The 20655-nt window shown below is 35.4% G+C and overlaps 1 protein-coding gene across 1 annotated transcript in view; it reads left to right on the top strand.

Annotated features, from left to right (window-relative positions):
• Positions 1 to 19163, top strand: part of Metap1 (methionyl aminopeptidase 1) — an 84631-nt gene extending 65468 nt beyond the window's left edge. Inside the window, exons 5-11 of the mRNA XM_004875452.3 lie at positions 1564 to 1655; positions 2511 to 2594; positions 5154 to 5292; positions 6709 to 6840; positions 8735 to 8878; positions 14428 to 14493; positions 17537 to 19163. Coding sequence (XP_004875509.1) covers positions 1564 to 1655; positions 2511 to 2594; positions 5154 to 5292; positions 6709 to 6840; positions 8735 to 8878; positions 14428 to 14493; positions 17537 to 17700 — 821 coding nt within the window. The 3' untranslated portion in view covers positions 17701 to 19163. The remainder of the gene's footprint in view (positions 1 to 1563; positions 1656 to 2510; positions 2595 to 5153; positions 5293 to 6708; positions 6841 to 8734; positions 8879 to 14427; positions 14494 to 17536) is intronic.
• The last annotated feature ends 1492 nt before the right edge of the window (positions 19164 to 20655 follow it).

Raw genomic sequence — 20655 nt, 5'->3', positions numbered from 1 at the left:
TGTATTTTGTTTAGCTTATTGTATAAGGGAAAGTATTGATTTTGATATATTTACCTTATACTCTGCTAACTTGATTTTTATTTCTAGTCATCAGATGACTCTCATGTTCTAGGAATATGTAAATTAAGATTTTATCCTTTCTAATTTTATCTATTTTTATTTTTTTCATATATTAGTATTGACAGAACAGTGTTAAGTGTTGGTGCTGATAGTGATCATTCTGTTTCTTCTTGGTTTGAGGTTACTATTTGTTATATTAAGGTAGTAAGTAGCTAGCTGTGTTGTCCTATGTGTCTTTCTGGGTAGTCATTTATTTTTCTTTAATTTGTGATAAATTTGATTAATAAATTTGTTAATATTGAACTATTCCTGCCTTCTGGTATGAGTGTTACTTAAATCATGATTTCTTTTTGTTGTGTTTCATTCTGTTTGGTAGTATTTCATTTGGAATTTTACCACCAGTGCTTATAAATAAGATTACTCGACAATTTAGTATATTATTTTTTTTCAGATTTTGAAATAATTGGTATGCTCTATTTTTAAAAAATGTATGTGAAACTTGGATTAGACAAATTATATTAGTGCAGATTACTAGGGTAATATTTTTCAAATTTCTATGACCCAGAGTGAGAAATGGGCTTTATGACATGATCTGTGAATGTGTGGGTGTGGGTGTGTGTATATAAATTAACAAACATTTTATAGTAGCAGTAGTCCTAGTTTGTATAATGTAATAATTTCTATTCCCTTTTTACTTTTAAAAAATGTTCACGGCTGGGGATTTTTTAGCTCAGTGGTGCTGCTGCCTGCCTCATAAGCACAAGGTCCGGAGTTCGATTCCCTGTACCAAAAAATGTTCACATGGGAAAGGGAACAAGCAAGGAGGGGGAGGGAAGGAAGGGAAAGGGAAAAAGAAGAGAATAGAAAGAAAAAATGGAAACAAGGCTTTTGTAAATTGGAGAAGAAGGACAAGGGGCATGGGGAAAAAAAGAATCAAGATATGTCATGTACATGTACAGATTCCCTATGATGGATGTGATCATTATATACCAATAAAGTTAATTAAAAAATATATTGTAGCACACTAAAAGATCATAAACTGTAGCTTGAAAATAATTGACTTAAAATAGTATACGAAGTGATTCATTAATTGTTGATATAAAGGTGCTTCGTGAAATGATGATTGTGAAAAGTTTGTAAATTGTGTGGTACTAGTCAAATGTAAATCATTTACAGAGCTTATTATTAAACCTCGCATATAATAAGTATGTAAATATTGACTGATTTCTAATACCAGTAGATCTGAAATTTGTTCTTTACAATTATTCCTTCAATTTGTTTAGCAGATTTCCTTTTCATGTTGAACATATTTTATAAATAAAATATATAAAATAAAATATAATATAATATATAAAATAAAATATGTATCCTGGACCCTCCCAAAATATGAAACAGCACTGTGTGAGACAGCCTTGATTGCTATATTATCAGGGATATAATTATGCTAATAAATTCTGTATCTTTCCATTTGTTTCAGTTTTACTTACTGATTTTCCTTTCCAGGGATGTCTGAATCTGAACAGGCTCTTAAGGGTACTTCTCAAATTAAGTTACTCTCATCTGAAGATATAGAAGGAATGCGACTTGTATGTAGGGTAAGAGTTATTTTTTTTTTTGTGGGTATGGCATATTTAAGCAGTACTTAACACAGTAAGTCAATGATTTGATGATCTGTAAATGTATCCAATATTACATTGTAAGACTAGCCATACTTTTCATTAAACTATTATTAATATATAATTTAGTGGAGCAGTTTTTTACTTAAATAGCCCATTTGGAAATTAGTGAATTAATCAATATTTGGTTGCCAGTTTGTTTCTTTTACCTTTTGCTACAGAACCAGATTTTTATGATATTTTGTCATTTTTATTTTCACAAGTATAATAACATAGGACAAAGGTTAAGGCTCATACAAGGTTCAACCAAAGGTCTTACTGCAAAATACCTATGAAGTATGGTAGCAGTAATTGATATTAATTATGTGAAATTACATTTTTTTAAGGAAAAATAAATGATACATTGATAGTATTCATTTAGATGTGATCCTTAAGGTTTTTATGCAGTACTTTAAAAGTAACTTGATGCTAATTTTTTTGATAAATCTGCAGAACTTTATTATTCCTTTCATTTATTTGCTATGATTCTTTGAGAAAATTCATTTATCTTTTATTTCCCTTTACTCTTCTCTATTATAGAAATGTGAGAAGACTCCGCCTTTATCAGTTGATTATTGCCTAAAATTAATGTACATTTTCACAGAGAAATCAGTTAAACTTAGTAAATAAACTTTAACCCACTTTTTATGTAAATTTATTAACATTTTATATAATAATGTAGAAAGGAAAGTTCATGTTACCAGCTTTCCACAAAATCTAAGATGACACAAAGGGTACACATTCCTGTGTTAGTTTTTTTTTTCTTTTCACATGTGCTGTGTTCTTCTTTTACAGCTTGCTAGAGAAGTTCTGGATATTGCTGCTGGGATGGTTAAACCAGGTGTAACTACTGAAGAAATAGATCATGCTGTACACTTAGTACGGACTTTACTATTTCACTTTGGAAAAACTTTCACATTATTACATGTTTTTAAGTTCTGAATGTCTGCATAATATGGTTAAGCTAATTTGACTTATTTAAAATATAGGAAGCATTCAGCAGAAGTTATTCTCATCTTTAAGTACAGACAGCATTCTGGATTGTGAACATTCATGAGTCACCCAACCATGGATTGAAAGTATTTGGGGGAAAAAATTACACTTGCACTGAACATCTATAATTCTCTTTTCATTCCCTAAACAGTATAGAATAATAACTCTTTACATAGCATTTACATTGTATTAGTATTATAAGTAATGTAGAGATGATTTAAAGTATCTAGGTAGATGTGTATAGCTTATGCAAACACTATACTCTTTATGTAAGGGTCTGGAGCATCTACAGGTATTGATATTCAAGGGTAGTCCTGGAACTAATCCCCTGCACATACTGAGGAACCACTGTGTCTGAAGCTAAGCTCTGAGGTGAGCTTATGTTTTCATTCTTTATGGAGCTGAGGACTGATACCAGGGCCTTCTCACTGAGCTATATCCCCAGCCTGGTTTTTGATTTTTTTTTTTTTGAGACAGGGTCTCACTAAGTGCCCCAGGCTGGGCTTGTACTTGTACTTGCAGTCCTTCTGCCTCAGCTTCCCAGAGTGCTAGGATTACAGAAATATCTTATTTTTGAAATGGCAGCATTTCAGTTGAACTCTTATAAGACGACTAATTTCATCAGTGCTTTAAAAACATTGTGCTACTACAGACACTTAAGTATTCTGAAACAGAGTATGATATCTGAAGCTAGATTAATAGAAATCCATGTTTCTTTTATATCCACAAAGCTATAATCATACATATTTATAGTAAATATAATATCTATTTTTTTTTAAAAAGTTACCTATCAGAAAAAGATCTTAAGACTTTAGGAGATGAGTGTTCACATTACATAACTAGGTTGTTCAGTAGGTAATTATAACATGGAAAACAGATTAAACCTGTTCTGGTAGACAAATACGAATTATAGTAAATTTACAGTAAATATTTTAAAGATGTTATTTGTGTGGCAAGGATGAAACTGATATTCTTGCAAGGTAATGGTATTATAACTGGGGAGAGATATAATATGTCTGAGAGAATGTGACAGTATGTCAAACTATAAAAATGCTTTAAGTTTTTCAATTCAGAACTTTTAAATGTTGATTTTGTGGTATTGTTACATGATACCCCAGGGTGTCCAGTGTGCAGTAAGCAGTTTGAGAGCTTTCTCTGACCAGGTGCTCTCTAACGTGTATCTTTCATATGAATTCATTTAATCACCCCAACAATCTCTTGAGTTGAGTGCTAGTATCATACTCATTTAAAGATAAGGAAACTGAGGAGGAAAGATACCAATTAAATTGTCCAAGGTTATGCATCTTGAAAAAGTGCTGGAATTGGCATTTTACAGTCAAGACACTTTGATTCTGTGTGCTCTAAATTGCTATTTATACTACTCTAAAAAGTATGAGTATATTTATAAACAAGGGAAAAGCTACAGGAATGTAGTTATTGGTTGTAAGTTTTTTGTAATTGATAAAACTTCAGATTAATTTAGATTTCCAGTAATAGTGGAATTGCTATTATGATGTAGTCCACAAATGATATTTTGTGCAACAATTAGAAACCTGAAGATTGTGTGATAGTATGGAAACAGATTGTATTCTGTGATTTACCAACTGTATAAAACATCCAAGTAAAATAAGTCTTGTTATACAAGCCAGAATGTTTTCTAAAAGTATTTTTGTTGTTCCACTGAATATAGTGCTTAAAATATCTCAGAGAGTTCTTTACCATTTATTAATTATACTAGTATTCCTTTTTTGGTCATAGAGATAGAGGCTTATTTTTATATAAGAAATTATAATTATATCAAAAGTGCCTTTTAGCTAGGCATGGTGGTGGTGTACGCCTTTAATTTCAGCCCTCTTGGGAGCCTGAGGGAGGAGGATGGCAGGTTCAGGACCAACTGGGGCAATTTAGTAACTTAGATCTTGACTCAAAATAAAAAGCAGAGAGTGAGGATTTAGCTTAGTGGCACTGCAAGTGCAAGGTCCTGAGTTCAAGCCTTGGTAGGGGTTGGTGGGGGGGTTTTAAGATTATATATATATATATTATATATGTATGTTATATATATATATTATATATATGTTTTATATATATATATTTTATATATATATATATATATATATATATATATATATATACTTTTTAAGATTATACCTTCCATCTGGCTGCAGTGTACAAGCATGTGTCCCAACTGCTAGGGAGGCTGAGGCTAGAGGATCTCTTAAGTCCACGAGTTGTGCAACTTAATGAGATCCCATCTGGAAAAACACGCACGTGCACAATCCCCCCTCCCCTCCCAAAACCAATCAAACAAAAATACTGCTCTTTTTAAAATAAAATATTAAATATGTTTTTTTATAGTAGCATCTTCATTTTTCAGATTTTAAAATCTGATTCATTGTATCAGATATTTTCCTTTGTACATTCAAAATTATTTTCTTTTTATTATAGGCATGTATTGCAAGAAATTGCTATCCTTCTCCTCTGAATTATTATAATTTCCCAAAGTCTTGTTGTACCTCAGTGAATGAAGTCATTTGTCATGGAATTCCAGACAGACGACCTTTGCAAGAAGGTGATATTGTTAATGGTAAGAAATATGTGAATGTGATTTTTGTTACCATGTGCAAAGAAATATCCTGGGAATCTGTTAGTGACTTTAGTTTTCTTGATTTTATTCCTATACGTATGCTTTTTTCTACTTAAAATTTAGTATCATTTTAAAATCTGTGGAAGCTTTTTTTATAGTTTTGTGTAGTGTTTTTAAGGTATATCAAGAATAATGCATATGGAGTAGTATATAGTATTCCTTTAATGCTTATCTCATACGGTAAGTAAGTAAAAGATGTCAATGAAATGAAGTAATGTTGAGTGTATTGCATTTTTTAAGTCCACTATTAGTTTTGAAGAGATCAGGGTAGGCTTCCTTAACATGTAATGGAAACCTTTAATAATAAATGAAGACCTTTAGATAACAGTGCAAATCTCATAGAAGCACCTTTCCTGAGTGGAGTGGCTTTGGAAAACTCTGCTGTGCTATTTTGGGGAGCTACAAATGTAAAGGAGAAGCTGCAAAGGCATTTTTCCTGTGGGCTTTAAAAACGGAATTGGCACAGGCTCCCCCAGTGGCGTTTTTAATATTGTTGCAATTAGTTTACCTTTCCGTAAGAAGTCTAGGAAGCATGAGGCCAAATGTTAAAGATTGCTCAGAGTTGACCAATTAGGATGGTGGCTGTGAGTGATAGAAGAGATTTAATCATGATATGATACTATTTTTATTGCAGTTGTTATTACTTCAGTTGCAGTATTTGTTTAGAGTCCCCTAGGTTTTGAAGACAATGCCCCCCTTTATTTCCTCTCTTCCTTTATTTCTTCTTTTCCTTTTTTTTCTTTCCCTTTCCCTTTTCCTCTTGTCAATCTGTCCACCCTTCCTGGGGATCCCTAGCCCTTTTCATTTTCTATTTTTATTTTTAGACTTATGAGTCTCACTAAATTGCTTAGTTACCCAGGCTAGACATGAATTTAGGATTCTCCTGCCTCAGCCTCCCAGAGTGCTGGAATTACAGATAGGCATGTACCACCACATTAGGCCCTGTTTTTCATATAAGCCTTATTTTTATTACATGTTCAGTGTATGTAAGTAAAAATAGTATTTTGTTTAATATGAAAATGTAGCAGAGTGCTGTTTAATATTACTCTTGTTATTTATCTGGATAATTGTATCCTGCTTAACTTTTTCTCTGCTACACAGGAGCTAATTATTATAACCACCTACTCCGCATGGCCTTTTGCTGTGCTTCACTGTGAGCATGGTTGAATTACCCTCAAGGAGTTTCTGTTCAGGGATAAGCACAGATTCACTGGTGTATACTCTGAGACTGCAGAAAATTTTTTTTCATTAAGTTGCTTGATCCTCTCATGTTGGAAAAACTTTCTCTTTTGAAATAGATCTACTCTTATTTTGAAGTGAAAACAGATATCTTTATATTTGCATATTCTTTTGCAGTGGACATCACTCTTTACCGCAGTGGTTATCATGGGGACCTGAATGAGACGTTTTTTGTTGGAGATGTGGATGAGGGAGCACGGAAACTAGTGCAGACAACATATGAGTGCCTGATGCAAGCCATTGATGGAGGTCAGTCTCCATGGTGGGCACCCATGGGCACTGCTCTGTGTGGATGGGCTGTGAGTAACCTGTCACTGTAGTAGCCTGTGTTTTCTGTGCCTACCAGCTTTGCCTCTACCTGTGCACCTATGCCATGTGAATCAGCTTTGGGTTTTTGTTTAATGGGATTAAAGATGATCTTGGAATCCCTTGACAAGGGTGGACGAAGTGATTGCTCAGTATCCTATCCTGTCTCTTCTGAGATTTATCTTCTATTTCTTTGCCTGATAAATGAGGAGTGTGTAGATGGTTCTTTAGAGCAATTTTTATTTCTGCTTTTTATTCGAGTTGGTAAGGATTATGTTCTCTTTATAGAAAATTTATAAGACTGTAGATTTTTAAGAGGAAAAGAAAGGAGCCTCCTTTATATTTGTTTCCTGTTTGCTTTTCATATCTCTCTTCTCTGTAGAGGTATCCATTGTTAATATCTAGTGTCTTTTTCCTTTCTGCTAAGCTTTAAGGCATACACAAGTGTGTGTATATGTTTAATTAGATTAAATGGAATCATTTGTAATAATCTGTAATTTGGATTTTTTTCAACTAATATCTTAGAAATCTTTTACTATATTAGCATGTGTACCTACATAAACAGAGCTACCTGATTCTTTGGATATATAATATATATTTCATATAAAATTTCCTTGAACTTAGGAAAGTACTGTCCACAGCATTGTAAATGTCATTCTTGCCTCCTTTTCCCCATAGTTAAAAAATGCTCATTTAACATGTTCCCTACCCTAGTGTAGAGCATTAGAGAGTTAGAAAAGTTGTAGAAATTGACTTTCTAGAGTAGGATTTCTGAGTGTATACATTAATGGCATTTTTGGGGACCTGACAATGCTTTGTTGGATGGGGATTTTCTTTATTATATACTATTCAGAATGGTTATGACTTTATGTATGTCCCCAGTGCCCCAAACCAGGGCTGATGGAATGTTCTGGATAAGAATGAAAGAAAATTATTCAAAACTCAGTGGTTTCAAAATCAGAAGCTCCTCTCCTCCTGCCAAAAAAAGTCACCATATGGAATATGTGGATGAGAGGAAATTAAAGTATTGGTTAAAATACAACTCCTTAAGCTATTAAGCCAGAAATTTGATTGGATAGGGAAACTATGTTGTAGCTGAACCTCTGGTTGGAAATCAGACTAAGATTGTAGGAGTTAGAGGTCATCCAGAACCGTAGCTTGATTCTCTAGGAGTCAGGCAGTGCTCCACTCCTGAAATCTTAAGTGCTAAGACAGCCTTGACAGTAATGAGAACTATTTCTTTTCTTTTTTTTTTAATCCGTACTAAAAGTTGTAAAAATTAAATATTAAGTATATAGTGAAAAATACTTTTCTGGGCCCTAGAACCTGTTGCAAAGGCAGCTGTGAATAGAGAACCTTTTTTATGGGGTTTATAAAGAGGCCCAGGGGAAGTGATTCTTTCAGAACTTGACCACACTGCAACTGCAACATGAAACAAGTCAAGTTACTTTGTGGACATTCCTTTTTCTCCTGGTACACTTTCCTCTCTTAACTCTTCTGTTCTATAGAATAGAATAGAATAGGATATTGATCTTAGAGAAGAACATGAAGAGAAATGTATTTTTTATTCTATCGTTTAATGTCTGCTACTAGAGAAAGCGAAAGGTGCTTATCTCCACTTCCATAATATTGCAGGGTGTCAACTGAGGTGCTCATGCTTTGAGTTAGACCTTTGCCATTTACTGGCTGTGTAGCCTCTTTGTGTGTTGGTCTCCTCATCTGTAAATGTAGGCATGAAGACATATAAAGTACTTAATAAAGGTCCTTGACACATAGATATTAATTTCTTAGTGTTGTTTATTACTCTTTGTCATGAATTGTCTCTTTTTTCTTTTAGTGAAACCTGGTGTTCGATACAGAGAATTGGGAAACATTATTCAGAAGCATGCGCAAGCAAATGGATTTTCAGTTGTTCGAAGTTATTGTGGGCATGGAATCCATAAGCTTTTTCATACAGCTCCCAATGTACCCCACTATGCCAGTAAGTACTAACCAAAGATTTGGTACATGCTATTCAATAAATTTATTCAATAAATATATATTCAGACATTTAATAAGACCTACTATTTTGTATTCATTAATCTATTAGCTACAACAAATAGGTCCCCAGAATATATCTTTGTTCAAATACAAGTTCAGGTCTTGCTCATGTGACAGTCCAAGGCAGGTCACTGTGGGAGTATGGCCCAGGCTCTGTCATCTTCAGTTTATGGCTTTCTGGGTCACCTTGGGAGTTGTCCTCATAGAGTATAGTGCAAGAGGAAGGAAAGAACCTTAGAAAGGGTATACTTGGGCATTTGTAGTGAGCCTGTGTGGAGTTGGCATGAGTTTTTTGCATTTGTTTTCCATTGTCCAGGAATTCAGTGACGTGGTGATAGGGTTGGGAATGTAATCTAGCTGGGTACCTTTAAGAAAAGTGAACAGTCAACAGTCTGCCCCAGGTCTAGCCATCACTGTTCTGTTTCCTTTAGTGTAAATCATGGTTTGCTGTGGGTTCTTAATGTAAGTAAGGTACTGTACTATTTTTGATATAAATAGAGGGGAATAAACAGTATTTTTCCTTAATTTCAGAGCAGTATGATAGACTAATGAAGTGTAAGACAGGTCTTCTAGAAACCTTTTCTGTGTGGAGATTAGACATGTGCAGGAATGAGTCTGTATTTAGTGCTGTAAGTGAAATCCAATATGAGTGATCTAAGAAGGTAACACGTATCTTCTGTCTATCCATCTATCTACCCACGCACCTATATGGAGAGAGAAAGCTGTTTCCATATAAACATTCTCATGGATATCCTGTATAACTGGGAGGTTAAAATGAATCTTTTAAAACTAGGATTTTTTTTTTAAAAAATAAACTTTCCCTAAGCTTCCTAATGTTGAGTGTAAACACCTCCACGCCCACCCCTCCATGTCAAGGAGGATGTAACACTTCCAACCCTCTTGGTCCTATCTTGATTAAATCTGTATATGGATATTTCTTGGCTTTTGTTCTACTCCTTCTATAAATTGGAATTCTTTTATGTTTTTGAAGCAAGCCGTGCTGGATACCCTTCTAATTTAGCCAAATTGTAAATAAATGTATTTTTCCATTTTTGTGGGCTTTTCTTATACTCTTGGTTGTGGGTGGGCAAATGAACCCAGAAGCCAAGACAGCTGCTGACAAGCTCTGGCCAGTAACGCCTGTGCTTAAGTTACCTCATACAATAGGAGGGGGTAGTAGCTAATGAACTGGTATTAGGATTAAGTGAGATATTACATGGAAAGCATTTAGAACTCTGCATGATTTATAGTACTTGAGAAGCACCTAATGTTCACATTTAGATGATATCACAACTCTGAATACAGATATTCCTCCTTTAATGACCCACCAATTTAATGACTATTTGGACTTATAACCCAGCACTTGGACTTCTGACATGCCTTTAAACTTACTACTACACAGAAGTATGAGTGGCAGTGTGGCCTTATGATGGCTTCTACAGTAACAGTACTATAATTGCTTATTGTACTATACAGTACAGTACTATAGTTTTATGTTCTGCCATACATTACAGTGTTACATATAAGAGTTATGCAAGTAAAAGCAAAGTCATCAAGTGGAGTTTCCTTTGACCATTTCTTTGTTCTGAATATTGTAATGTACATACTGTGTACAAGTCCTCATTTAGCAACTAATTCATTTATCAAGCAGGAACAGAGCTTGATTGTTAAATGAATGTCTATAATTTGATTTTGGTTGATTATCACAACTCTGAATAATTTCTCAGCCCTCTTTTTGAAAGCAGCATCTGCTTTACTCAAATTTACACATTCTAGTAAACAAATCCCAGGTATCCCATTGATCACCTGGTATTAAGACTAGTATCTCGATGTCTCCCCAAAGCCTCATGTACTCATAGGTGGAACTTTTTGGAGTGGTTTGATCTAGGGTGTGTAAATATAGATTAACAGTGTGTGATAATTAGTCTAGCATAGTTCTGGGTGTGGATAATGGAAGCCCCACCCTGGGTGTGGGTGGCACTAGTCAGTAGGCTCTAAATAGGAATATAATAGGAATATAAAGGGACAGAAAGAAGGTGGGCTTATTGCTTGCTGCTTCCTGCCTGCTGTGCCATGGACTATTTCTTTTTTGTGATGCCCCACTGGCATGCTGCCCCACCTTGGAGCCAGCTAAGATGTACTGAAACCTCTACAAACTGTGAGCTGAACTAGACCTTTCCCCCTTTAACTTATGACTGTCAGGTATTTTGTCTCAACAATGAGAACAGTAACTAAGACACCTGGGATTAGTCTGTCTGGCTGGAATCAGTCATTTCTCCTTAACTTCATGCTTCTTTACAATAAGGCCTGAAGCAGTTGAGCACTGGACCTTATGGTACAACTAAAGCATGGTTGAGATGGCCTTCTGTGTGGAGGAAGTCTGAATAAGTGCTTCAAGTTGAGACCCAACAGAGACAAGATAAGCTTGGCTGAGTGTTACATTTTGAGTACTAGCAATAGATAGGGTGGGGTGTGTGGAATGACAAACTAATGAAGGCTGACTTCATCTTTAGGAATCTTAAGAAACATTTTGGGACAGAATAGAATGATGAAGCTTGTACTTTGGCAAGACTAATTTGGCAGTGTGTCTAGGATGTGTTGCACATGAATGGTATTCAAGATAGCCAGCAAGATTCTCAGTTACTACTTGTGGTCCAGGTGTGAAATGGTAAAATCCTGAACTTTGATAGTCAAGAGGATAAAGTCAAGTGAGTGAGAAACCTTTTAAGAGGACAAGCTATGCATCTAATGTATATTGATAAGCATTTATTAGAGACCCTGTCATTCTGTGAATCATGCTTGAAATAAAAGCAACAGAAATCAAGTAACAGCTGTTGATTTCTGTAATCATCTGAACGTACATTCCTTTTCACAAATGGAAGTTGCCATCCTCCCTCTCGCCCCCATTTTTTACTTTTTTTTTTTTTTTTTTTTTGAGGAAGGGTCTTGCTATGTAGTTTAGGCTGGCCTTGAAAGTCACTATGTAGTTCAGACTGGCCTCGAACTCATGGTAATCCTCCTGTCTTAGTTTCCTAAGTGCTGTGATAACAAGTGTGCACCATTCCTGGCAGAAGTAGCTATTCTGATTCCTGTGTATGTACGTGTAAGAGAATGTGCAGAGGAAAAATGAAAAACATTCTCTTAACATGAATAGGCAACAAAACTTGGGTTTGGGTATGGATGAGAGAGACAGAGACAGATTATAAGACAATAAGGTTTATGGAAGGAGATTTGGATCCATGATAGTGACACCAAAGTGTCACTGATGGACAAGAGATGCTACCTGAGTTTCATGCTAAAGCATTTAATTACAGGTAAACTATGCTGAAGAAAGAAGCAAGGACTAGGTATACTTTATTTTATACATTTGGTATATTTATGAAAAATCAAGTGTAAATTAGATATATGTAAGTCAAAATGTGATCACTTAGGGAAATGTGAAAGGAAACTGCTTAGAGATTATTATTATTATTTTTGTGTAGTAAAGATGCCTTTTAAATGTTGATCTCTGCTTTGATTTGTAACTTTATATTCTTAACCCAATTGAGAGAAGATCAGGAAAATGTTGTGTAACTTTCCTGTACCCCTTCTAATGTGAAAAGGGTCTTTGATAGGTGAATTTACTTGTTTCATTTCAGTCATTGTTGGAAAATAATGATAATAGACCCAACATTTACAAAATAGATTACAGTATTTCTGAGATAGATGGGACAGCAGGTACAACTTTTTAAAGAATTGCCTAGCATTCTCTTTGCAATAGTATAGTCCTCAGATAATATGTACTGTATTTGTTAAGTGAGATATGTTGAAAAACAGAAACTTTCAGATTGTAGGAAATAAGCAGGAGTTGTAACTTTTATAGAATAATGAATCAGTAACAGAAACAGGAGTGAAACATGGATTCTTTGTATCAGCACTCTCTAGTGGAAATATTACGAGGCACATAGATAATTTATAAATTTCCATATTATGAATCAAAAAGTATGGATACACTTTATTTTAATACTATATTTAACCTATTATACCCCAAATATTGTTTCAACATTTAATGAGCATAAAATTACATGAAGCTTCAGATTTTGAAATTTGCTGTGTTGCATGGATAGCCCAGCTGTTTCTGACTAGCCACTTTTCAGGTGCTTGGTAGCTGCACATGGCTAGTGCTGCAAGATGAAACATTGTGGCTCTAGCTAGATTCCTTTATCCTTTGTGTTCTTTCTGTAGTACAGACACTGTTGACTATTTTTTGTTGTGTTGTTATCTTCTTGGGAATATAAACCACTGCTGTGTATGTAGTAAGTCCTGTGTTATTTTGAGAAAGTTTGTGAGATTAGAAATGAAAAATCTAGTTCAATCGTTCTGTTGCTTTAAAGGTTTTACACAAATTTGGAAACTCAGAATCTGCTGCGAGTTTGTTTTGGAAAGCAGCGTGATAGCTGTTCACCAGGACATAAGCATGTTGGTGAGGTTAGATCATACCTAGAAAAGAGTGGCCTTAGTGGTTGAGTTCAGTAGACCTATTTGCTGTTCCACTTGTGGCTCACAGCCTCACAGAGGAAAAGGAACCCAAAAGGCCAATGTCATCTGGTGGTCACATTGCATAAATGCTAGTTATTCATTTAGGTGATAGCTTTATCATTCTTGTTTTTAATTTGAAATTTAAATAAATTTTCCATTTTTGTCCAGGATTGTCTAAAAAGCCATTATCCCTGTTTTTGAAGTTCTTGGGCCTTTTTTGGAGGACCGGCAGGTCTAGACAGTTCAATTCATAATTGTGTTTCTCATGTTGGGCCTGCAAAAATACTCTCATGTTAGTAAACTTGGAGCAAAGCTAAAAATCAAAATAAAACAAACCAAAAATTCCCAAACTCAAACACAGCAGAAAACCACAACGGCACTTGGAGGAAGAAATGGAACATCTCTTTCAGTATTTTTTTTTTAAAAAAGCTGACGAGTGTGCAAAAACTTTGTTCTCATTTTTAAGATGAGAAAAAAGACAATTTTTATAAAACAATGAAAATCACATACAGTAATTGCTTTTATAAGCTGTGACCCTACATAGAGACATACTCTCCTTCCAAGAAAGTAGGAAATTAAGGCATAAGTCAAAACACCTGTCGTTCAAACCTCTTTTAAACATGAATGAGAGATGGCACTTGGCTTATTTCTGTGATTACGTTTCTAATCTACAGTGCTAGATTTTTAGAATTTCTCTTTTATATCATAACTGGAAATCCAGCTAGTGGATGACTGTATATTTTAACATAGAAAACATAAGCAGAATGAAATATGCCTAGAGTAATAATCTGCTTCAAAGTAGCTGATTATTGGCGTACTACTTGTTGAATGATGTACTTTAAAAAAGAGAATCAGGAGAGGAGAAAGTAATAAAGAGTCACTGATGGGAACATACACTACATACTTTTGTTAACTGTTCAAGACATTTGGTGTTTGCTATCTTTTGAGGTGCTTTTTTTCCTTTAATTTCAGAAAATAAAGCTGTTGGAGTGATGAAGTCGGGCCATGTATTTACAATTGAGCCAATGATTTGTGAAGGTGAGAAAACATGCTGTAATATGGTTTAATTGAAGTTTTATCTATTTTCACTTACTCATCAGATCAGTAGTCTGTTCTGCTTGCTTTCTTTATTCCTGTTTCCTATCCCATCTTGAACTTGATTCTCGAACTTAAATGTAGAGAATTGAACATTGTTAAGTGTTGGCTGCAAGTTGATATTTTCTACATGGTAATTCTTTGCTGTCAGTAGGTGCTGAAATAATTGAATCCTGGTCACTCTTCATGAAGATCAAATAATTAGGAACCTATGTCAAGTCTGAATAGATATTCTTGCTTGACATAGGAGGGGAAAGAGGAGGCACAAAGGAGAGTATTTCTTGAGGCAGACATGGTTATATGATTTAAATCTGCTCAGGTTAATGAGCAAAATGTTATCCCCGTTACATAGAGCGGTCTGATTGTTCCAGAGGCTAGCTTGCCCAAGTAACTTAGCTACTTAGGTGGCAGAATTTGTTAGACTCTCGGCTTGTGAGCTTCCCTCTCTTCAGAGTTTGCCCTCATGTTGTCCTGTGACATTACACAGAATTGTGCAGAAAGTGCAATCCTGACAAACTTAGCTGTAGCCGTTCACACTGTTGGGATTCTCTGTTACAGGCATATGGCAGTGGTGGTAGGCTTAGTGTTAGGACCTGAGCTGATCACAGAGCTGTCAGAGTGATGGTCAGACAATAGCTGGGCTGTTCTCTGGTAGTTCTTTGTTGGGTTTATAGTATGCAAAATGACTCATTGATAGTAGGGCCAGTGTATCTTGAGCCCTGTGTAAAAGGTTACCTCTTCTCTGGGTCCTCTTAGTTTTTTTGTTGCCTAATCCTGAGAGTGATTTCCATGTTCTTTTCCTTAGAAGTGAGTCACTAAATCTAGCCCATACTCAGAGGAAGAGTGGACCAAACAAAGTCATGATACCAGGAGATGGGGATCACAGGAGACATTCCTAACCTGATTCTTACTACCTTTTCTCCCATCCAAGTACTAACCAGTCCCAACCCTGCTTAGCTTCGGAGATCAGACGAGATTGGGTGTGTTCAGGGTGGTGTGGCTGTAGACTTTTACTACCTTTTCTGTAAAATGAAAATTACAATCCTTATCTAGTCAGCATCTGAGAGCTGCTGTAAGAATGAGTTGATATTAATGTCAAGTACAGTGACCCTTGAGTTAAGACTGGCCTGACATATGAACAATTTGGGTTATGTCTGGAATTTTAGTTTTAACTTACAACCAAAGTCTTGAGTTATGACCTAATGCCAGCCGCTTGTGCTTCCAGATGTTCTCAGATACAGATCTAACCCTTAAAGAGTTCTGGAAGGAACATTACATCTTTTCTTGTGTGAGGATGAGAAATCCTGGACCAGTGTCTCTCTAAGGACACTGACATCGGCCTGACCTCAGATTTTGATGGTTGGTTTTTTTTTGGTACTGGAGATCGAACTTGGGACCTTGCGCTTTCAAGGCAGGCGGCAGAACCACTGAGCTAAATCCCGGCCCTGAAGGTTGTGTAGAGGAGCCTGAGCCTTCAACTGACCAACTTGAGTTATAACTAGCCCTTGGGAATGCATTGAGTTTGTAACTGTTCACTGTACTTTATTTTAAGGTCAAATGTAACGTTTCTCTTATCACAGCAGAATAAGAAAGTTCTGAACAAAAGCATCCATTTTTGAGGCCTGGTAACAGTGGAAAGAAAGACAATGGGAGGAAAGTGTTGTTTAGTTGCACACTTTCATTAACTGGCATGTGCGATTGGTGAGACATAATATAGTATTTCTAGAAGTAAGCAAATACCTTTCTAAAGAACTGGTTCAGATAATTAAATTTTAACATATACTTAAGTGCAAGTCAATTAGGTTAAATTCCAGCTCTGGAATAGAAAGTCTCAAATTTTCTCAGAGTAATAGCCAAGCAGGTATAACTTGACATTACTACAGAACCTGTTTTTGTCAAATCACAAAGCAGTAATATGTCTTAAGTCCATTTGTGTAAAGATCATTACATTGAAAAATAACCTGTTTACTCATCTTTTCAGTGTTAGACAAAGCATGAGTTAACTTCTTTTGAGCTGCCTCAAATTTTCTTTTTAGTCTGAGATACAATATTGTGACACTAGATTACATATGACAAATGGAGTATGTTCTGGGATTTGTCTGAGTCAGTGAGGGGTCAGAGTTATCTGTTTCAGTTGAAGATTACTTAAAGAATATATTGATTTTTTTGACATCTTAATTTGAAATAAAGTCTCAGTAAATACATATTTGTAGTAGTATTCAGAATTGCCTTTCTCATTTCACCTAAGCCTCAACATTCTTTTGGGTTTTATCTTTCTGCTTTCCCTTCATTGTATCTCTGTAAGTTTTCTTTGCTCATCTTCTAGCTTTTCACTGTACCCCTTCACTCCCTTCTCTAGTTTACATTCCTTTTTAATTCATTTTCCATTATCTTATTTTTCTAATCCTCTTACCAATCCTTTTTGTTTCTTTGCCTATCTTTCTGGCTGTAAGGGTATGGTTTATAAAAATTTCACAGTGTAACCTGTTGTCACCATCTGATTGTGTGCCTTCCATTTAAAAATCATATCAGCAATTAAGTGTTAGCAATGAAAGTATGAAAGTTTACATGATATCCGTCTCACTAACACTGGCTATAGTTTAGTCACATGCCAAAGTTACATCAGAAGAAAGCTAAATTAATAAAAAGTTTTTACTGATGGTTCTATGATGGTTAGTATTGTTATGTTTTTTAAAATAAAGTCCAATGCCTTTATTTTGAAAATACCATCGTTATTTGATATTGGGAAATATAAAAAAATGTGAAATTGTATTGTGCCCGAGGAATTGGAAACATCATCATTCCTTTGTTAGTACTAAGGACCCAAACTGGAATTTTGCAAGGCTTTTTAGCTAAACAGTTACAGGATTAATAGGCATCTTAATAGTAAATTTTCTGATTGGTTTTCTTTTTGATGTGTGTTTACCTAGAGAGTTTATTTAGCAAACTGAGTGATGAATTGAGAGACTTGTTTTGTTTGTTTCAGGTGGATGGCAGGATGAAACCTGGCCAGATGGTTGGACTGCAGTGACGAGAGATGGAAAGCGTTCTGCTCAGTTTGAGCATACTCTGCTGGTAACAGACACTGGCTGTGAAATTCTGACCCGGCGACTTGATAGTACACGGCCTCACTTCATGTCCCAATTTTAGTTTCTTCTAAGATACCTTCTTACTGTACTATGCATTTTATTGAGAGTACAGAAAGGAAGAGGTAGTTTTTTATCACTTGTTTTGACTTCAGATAAGAATGTTCTACAGCATTTGGTGTGACTCAACTTGTCTTGAGTCTGAAAAAGCTGAGAAGAATAAAGGAAACATTGCTCGACTCCTTTCACTATTCCCCCTAACCCCTATTCTCCAAACAGCTGTTTTCTCATTTGCCCCTTGAGCACTTTTACTTAAACCCGCTTCTAGTTGCTTTTATCACTGCCACAGACTGGCCATCAAGATCCAGCTGCTTTCCAGTGAATGTTGAAGATGAAAATCCTTGAAACTCTTAACATCTGTTGCTCCAAATTTTTATTTTATATATATGTGGAAATATATATATATTTTAAATTCCATATACATAATTATGAACACTATGTGACCTTTGGTTGAGATTAACTACTCTGACAGGGTTACTTGCTGTCATAAATGGATCCATAGATTGTAGTGACTTAATTTCTAGTTGGGAATTGGCCTCCTCTCTCCTTCATGCAAATTATTTATACCTGTAATTGTGTGTAGGGAAGGGCTCAATGAGACCGTCTCCCCAGTGTGGACTTTGTGTCAGCAGATAAATGTGGTAAATTTGGTTCAGAAACATATCCATGCTTTTTAAAGTCTAGTTTGTGGCAAAAATAGCCATGCTCCACATGGTGGCTGACTGTTGCAAGACATGAGAATTTTGTAATGCACTGCTATTTCAGACTTCTATTTGGTCAGAAATGGGAGAGGAAAAGCCCCTCTTACTTCCCCTCTCTTTTATTTCAAAGGCATACCTTAGAGACACTTAGAAAGGGTGGAGATTGCACTGTGGAGGATGATGGGGATAGAATTCTAAAATGTTTCTTGATGTGAGCACAGTAAATCGGGGCTATGAGAGTCTTGACATTTAGTAAACCTAATAGTGATGAGGAAGGAACGTTTTTGAGTACTATAACCTTGCAGTAGGAATACTGCTACCTGTGGTGTGCTGAAAATACACCTATTCATAATGGAGAACCTCGTTAGAAAATAGCCATGGTTGTCCAGAATCCATTTCTTTCAACATTTATTCAGATACAAGTGTACACTGAAGATGGATCATTAAGTCATTGTCAGTAGATATTAGAGTGTACTTGATTACTGTGTATCTGATGACTTTCTTGTAATTTGATACCACTGAACATTATACTTGTAAAAGAACATCTTTCCCAGAGTGCCTCAGACCTTAATTGCTTTAAGAGAATTATAATGTTTTCATTACTTTTATTATTTTAATGATTTAGTAAAGTGACTAAATCTGCTATAGACTTTTGGGGGTATGTGTGTAAAGTTTTTATCAAGCTGTAATATTTGTGAATGGAATGCCTTGTAATATGAATGTTAATATAATGTGTAAAGGGAGATTAAAAAGTTTAATTATACTACCATGTAGTCATTAACTTTGCTTCATTTTATTTGGGATTTCAGAGGGAATTGGTGGAAATAGACTGATTTCATAATCAAAAACAAACTTGAAATCATTTGAGCACAAATACTTTCTCAGGAGTGAGCATACCATAATTGTAGTATTGTGCTTAATCTTTCAGCAACATCAGATTCAGCCATATTTTTGAGAGCTTTTTAAGACTAAGAACACTGAATATTTAGGAGAACATTTTATATTCTGATAATGGAATTAACAGTTGTGGGCTTATTCAGTGTCTATTAGAAAATAAGATCAAGGAAAAAATCTTGATAGGATAGTTTCATGGTAAAAAGATAGAAACATTACACTAATAATATAAATATGTAAAATATTACGTATTTTAAAACGTTGATTTCCTACTTTACATTTTAATACTAAAATATTTTAAAACACACTTCTGCTTTTATCTTGACACATCTTGATATTTTTGGCAGTCAATAGTATTTCAGTACACATTTAAAATGGAGGTGATTCTATGGTGAATTCTCCTTTGTTTTTATTTTTTGAGAGACAGGGTCTGGCTACGTAGTTCAGACTGGCCTTGGACTATGTAGCCCAGGCTGTCCTCAAACTTGCAGAGATCCTCCTGCCTTCACCTCCTGAGTGCTGTAATCCTCCAAATAGGATTACAGGCATGGGCCACCAAGCCAAGCTCTCTTTTTTAAGCACAGATATTTGTTGTTTTTTTAATAAAACAGAACAATTTTGTCAGCTCTTCTATAACATGCTTAAGTCAAAGCATATTGAAGAGCTGACAGTGAAAAACCAAATGGATAGTGCTAACTTTGTGGGTAACACACAATCCCTAAGCTACGGTTATAAAACTTATTATTTTTCATTTAGTGTTTCAACTATTCATCCGTTTAAACCAGCATGCTTTTCAAACTGTTAAACTCTGCTGCTCACTTCAATTATTGTTTTAAAAGTACATTTATGAGCTCTTGATGGCATTATTGTGGGGTGATGGAAACAGGAAGTGGAGCATAGCTGAAGCAAGTGAATCTTGGGACTCTTACCTTGAAGAGATCTCATCCCCAGCCTTTCCCACCTTTTTTCCCCATTTTTTTCTTCTTGGCAAGGCTGGCACAGTACCACTGAGCTAAATCCTTGGCCCATTTTTTTCTTCTTGGATACCATGAAGTGAGTAGCTTTCTTCCACCATGCTTTTCCACAGAAAATGTTCCATTTTCACAGACTCAAAGGTAGTGAAACCAGCTGACCCTTGGATTTTTTCTGTAATTGTACTCATGTTTCATTTGCTGGTCATCCTGGTTTCTTCAAAGTTTTCCCATATCGCATCTCTGTAGAGCTTCTTTGGGATGGATCCAGCAAAGCCCACTCCTTCCTGGTGAAGGTCACTGTGTGGCTGGAAGATCTTCTCGGGTCCTTCCCATACAGCCTACAGCCATTAGATATCCTAATGCACAATGACCTACCCTGCTGGGCGGTCT

Source organism: Heterocephalus glaber, unplaced genomic scaffold (genome assembly GCF_053883595.1).
Source record: "Heterocephalus glaber isolate CG9 unplaced genomic scaffold, H.glaber_assembly_v1.0 deba00001454, whole genome shotgun sequence".
Lineage (NCBI taxonomy): Eukaryota > Metazoa > Chordata > Mammalia > Rodentia > Bathyergidae > Heterocephalus > Heterocephalus glaber.
The sequence above is the reverse complement of the archived record's forward strand: the minus strand, read 5'-3'. Positions and strand labels throughout refer to the sequence as shown.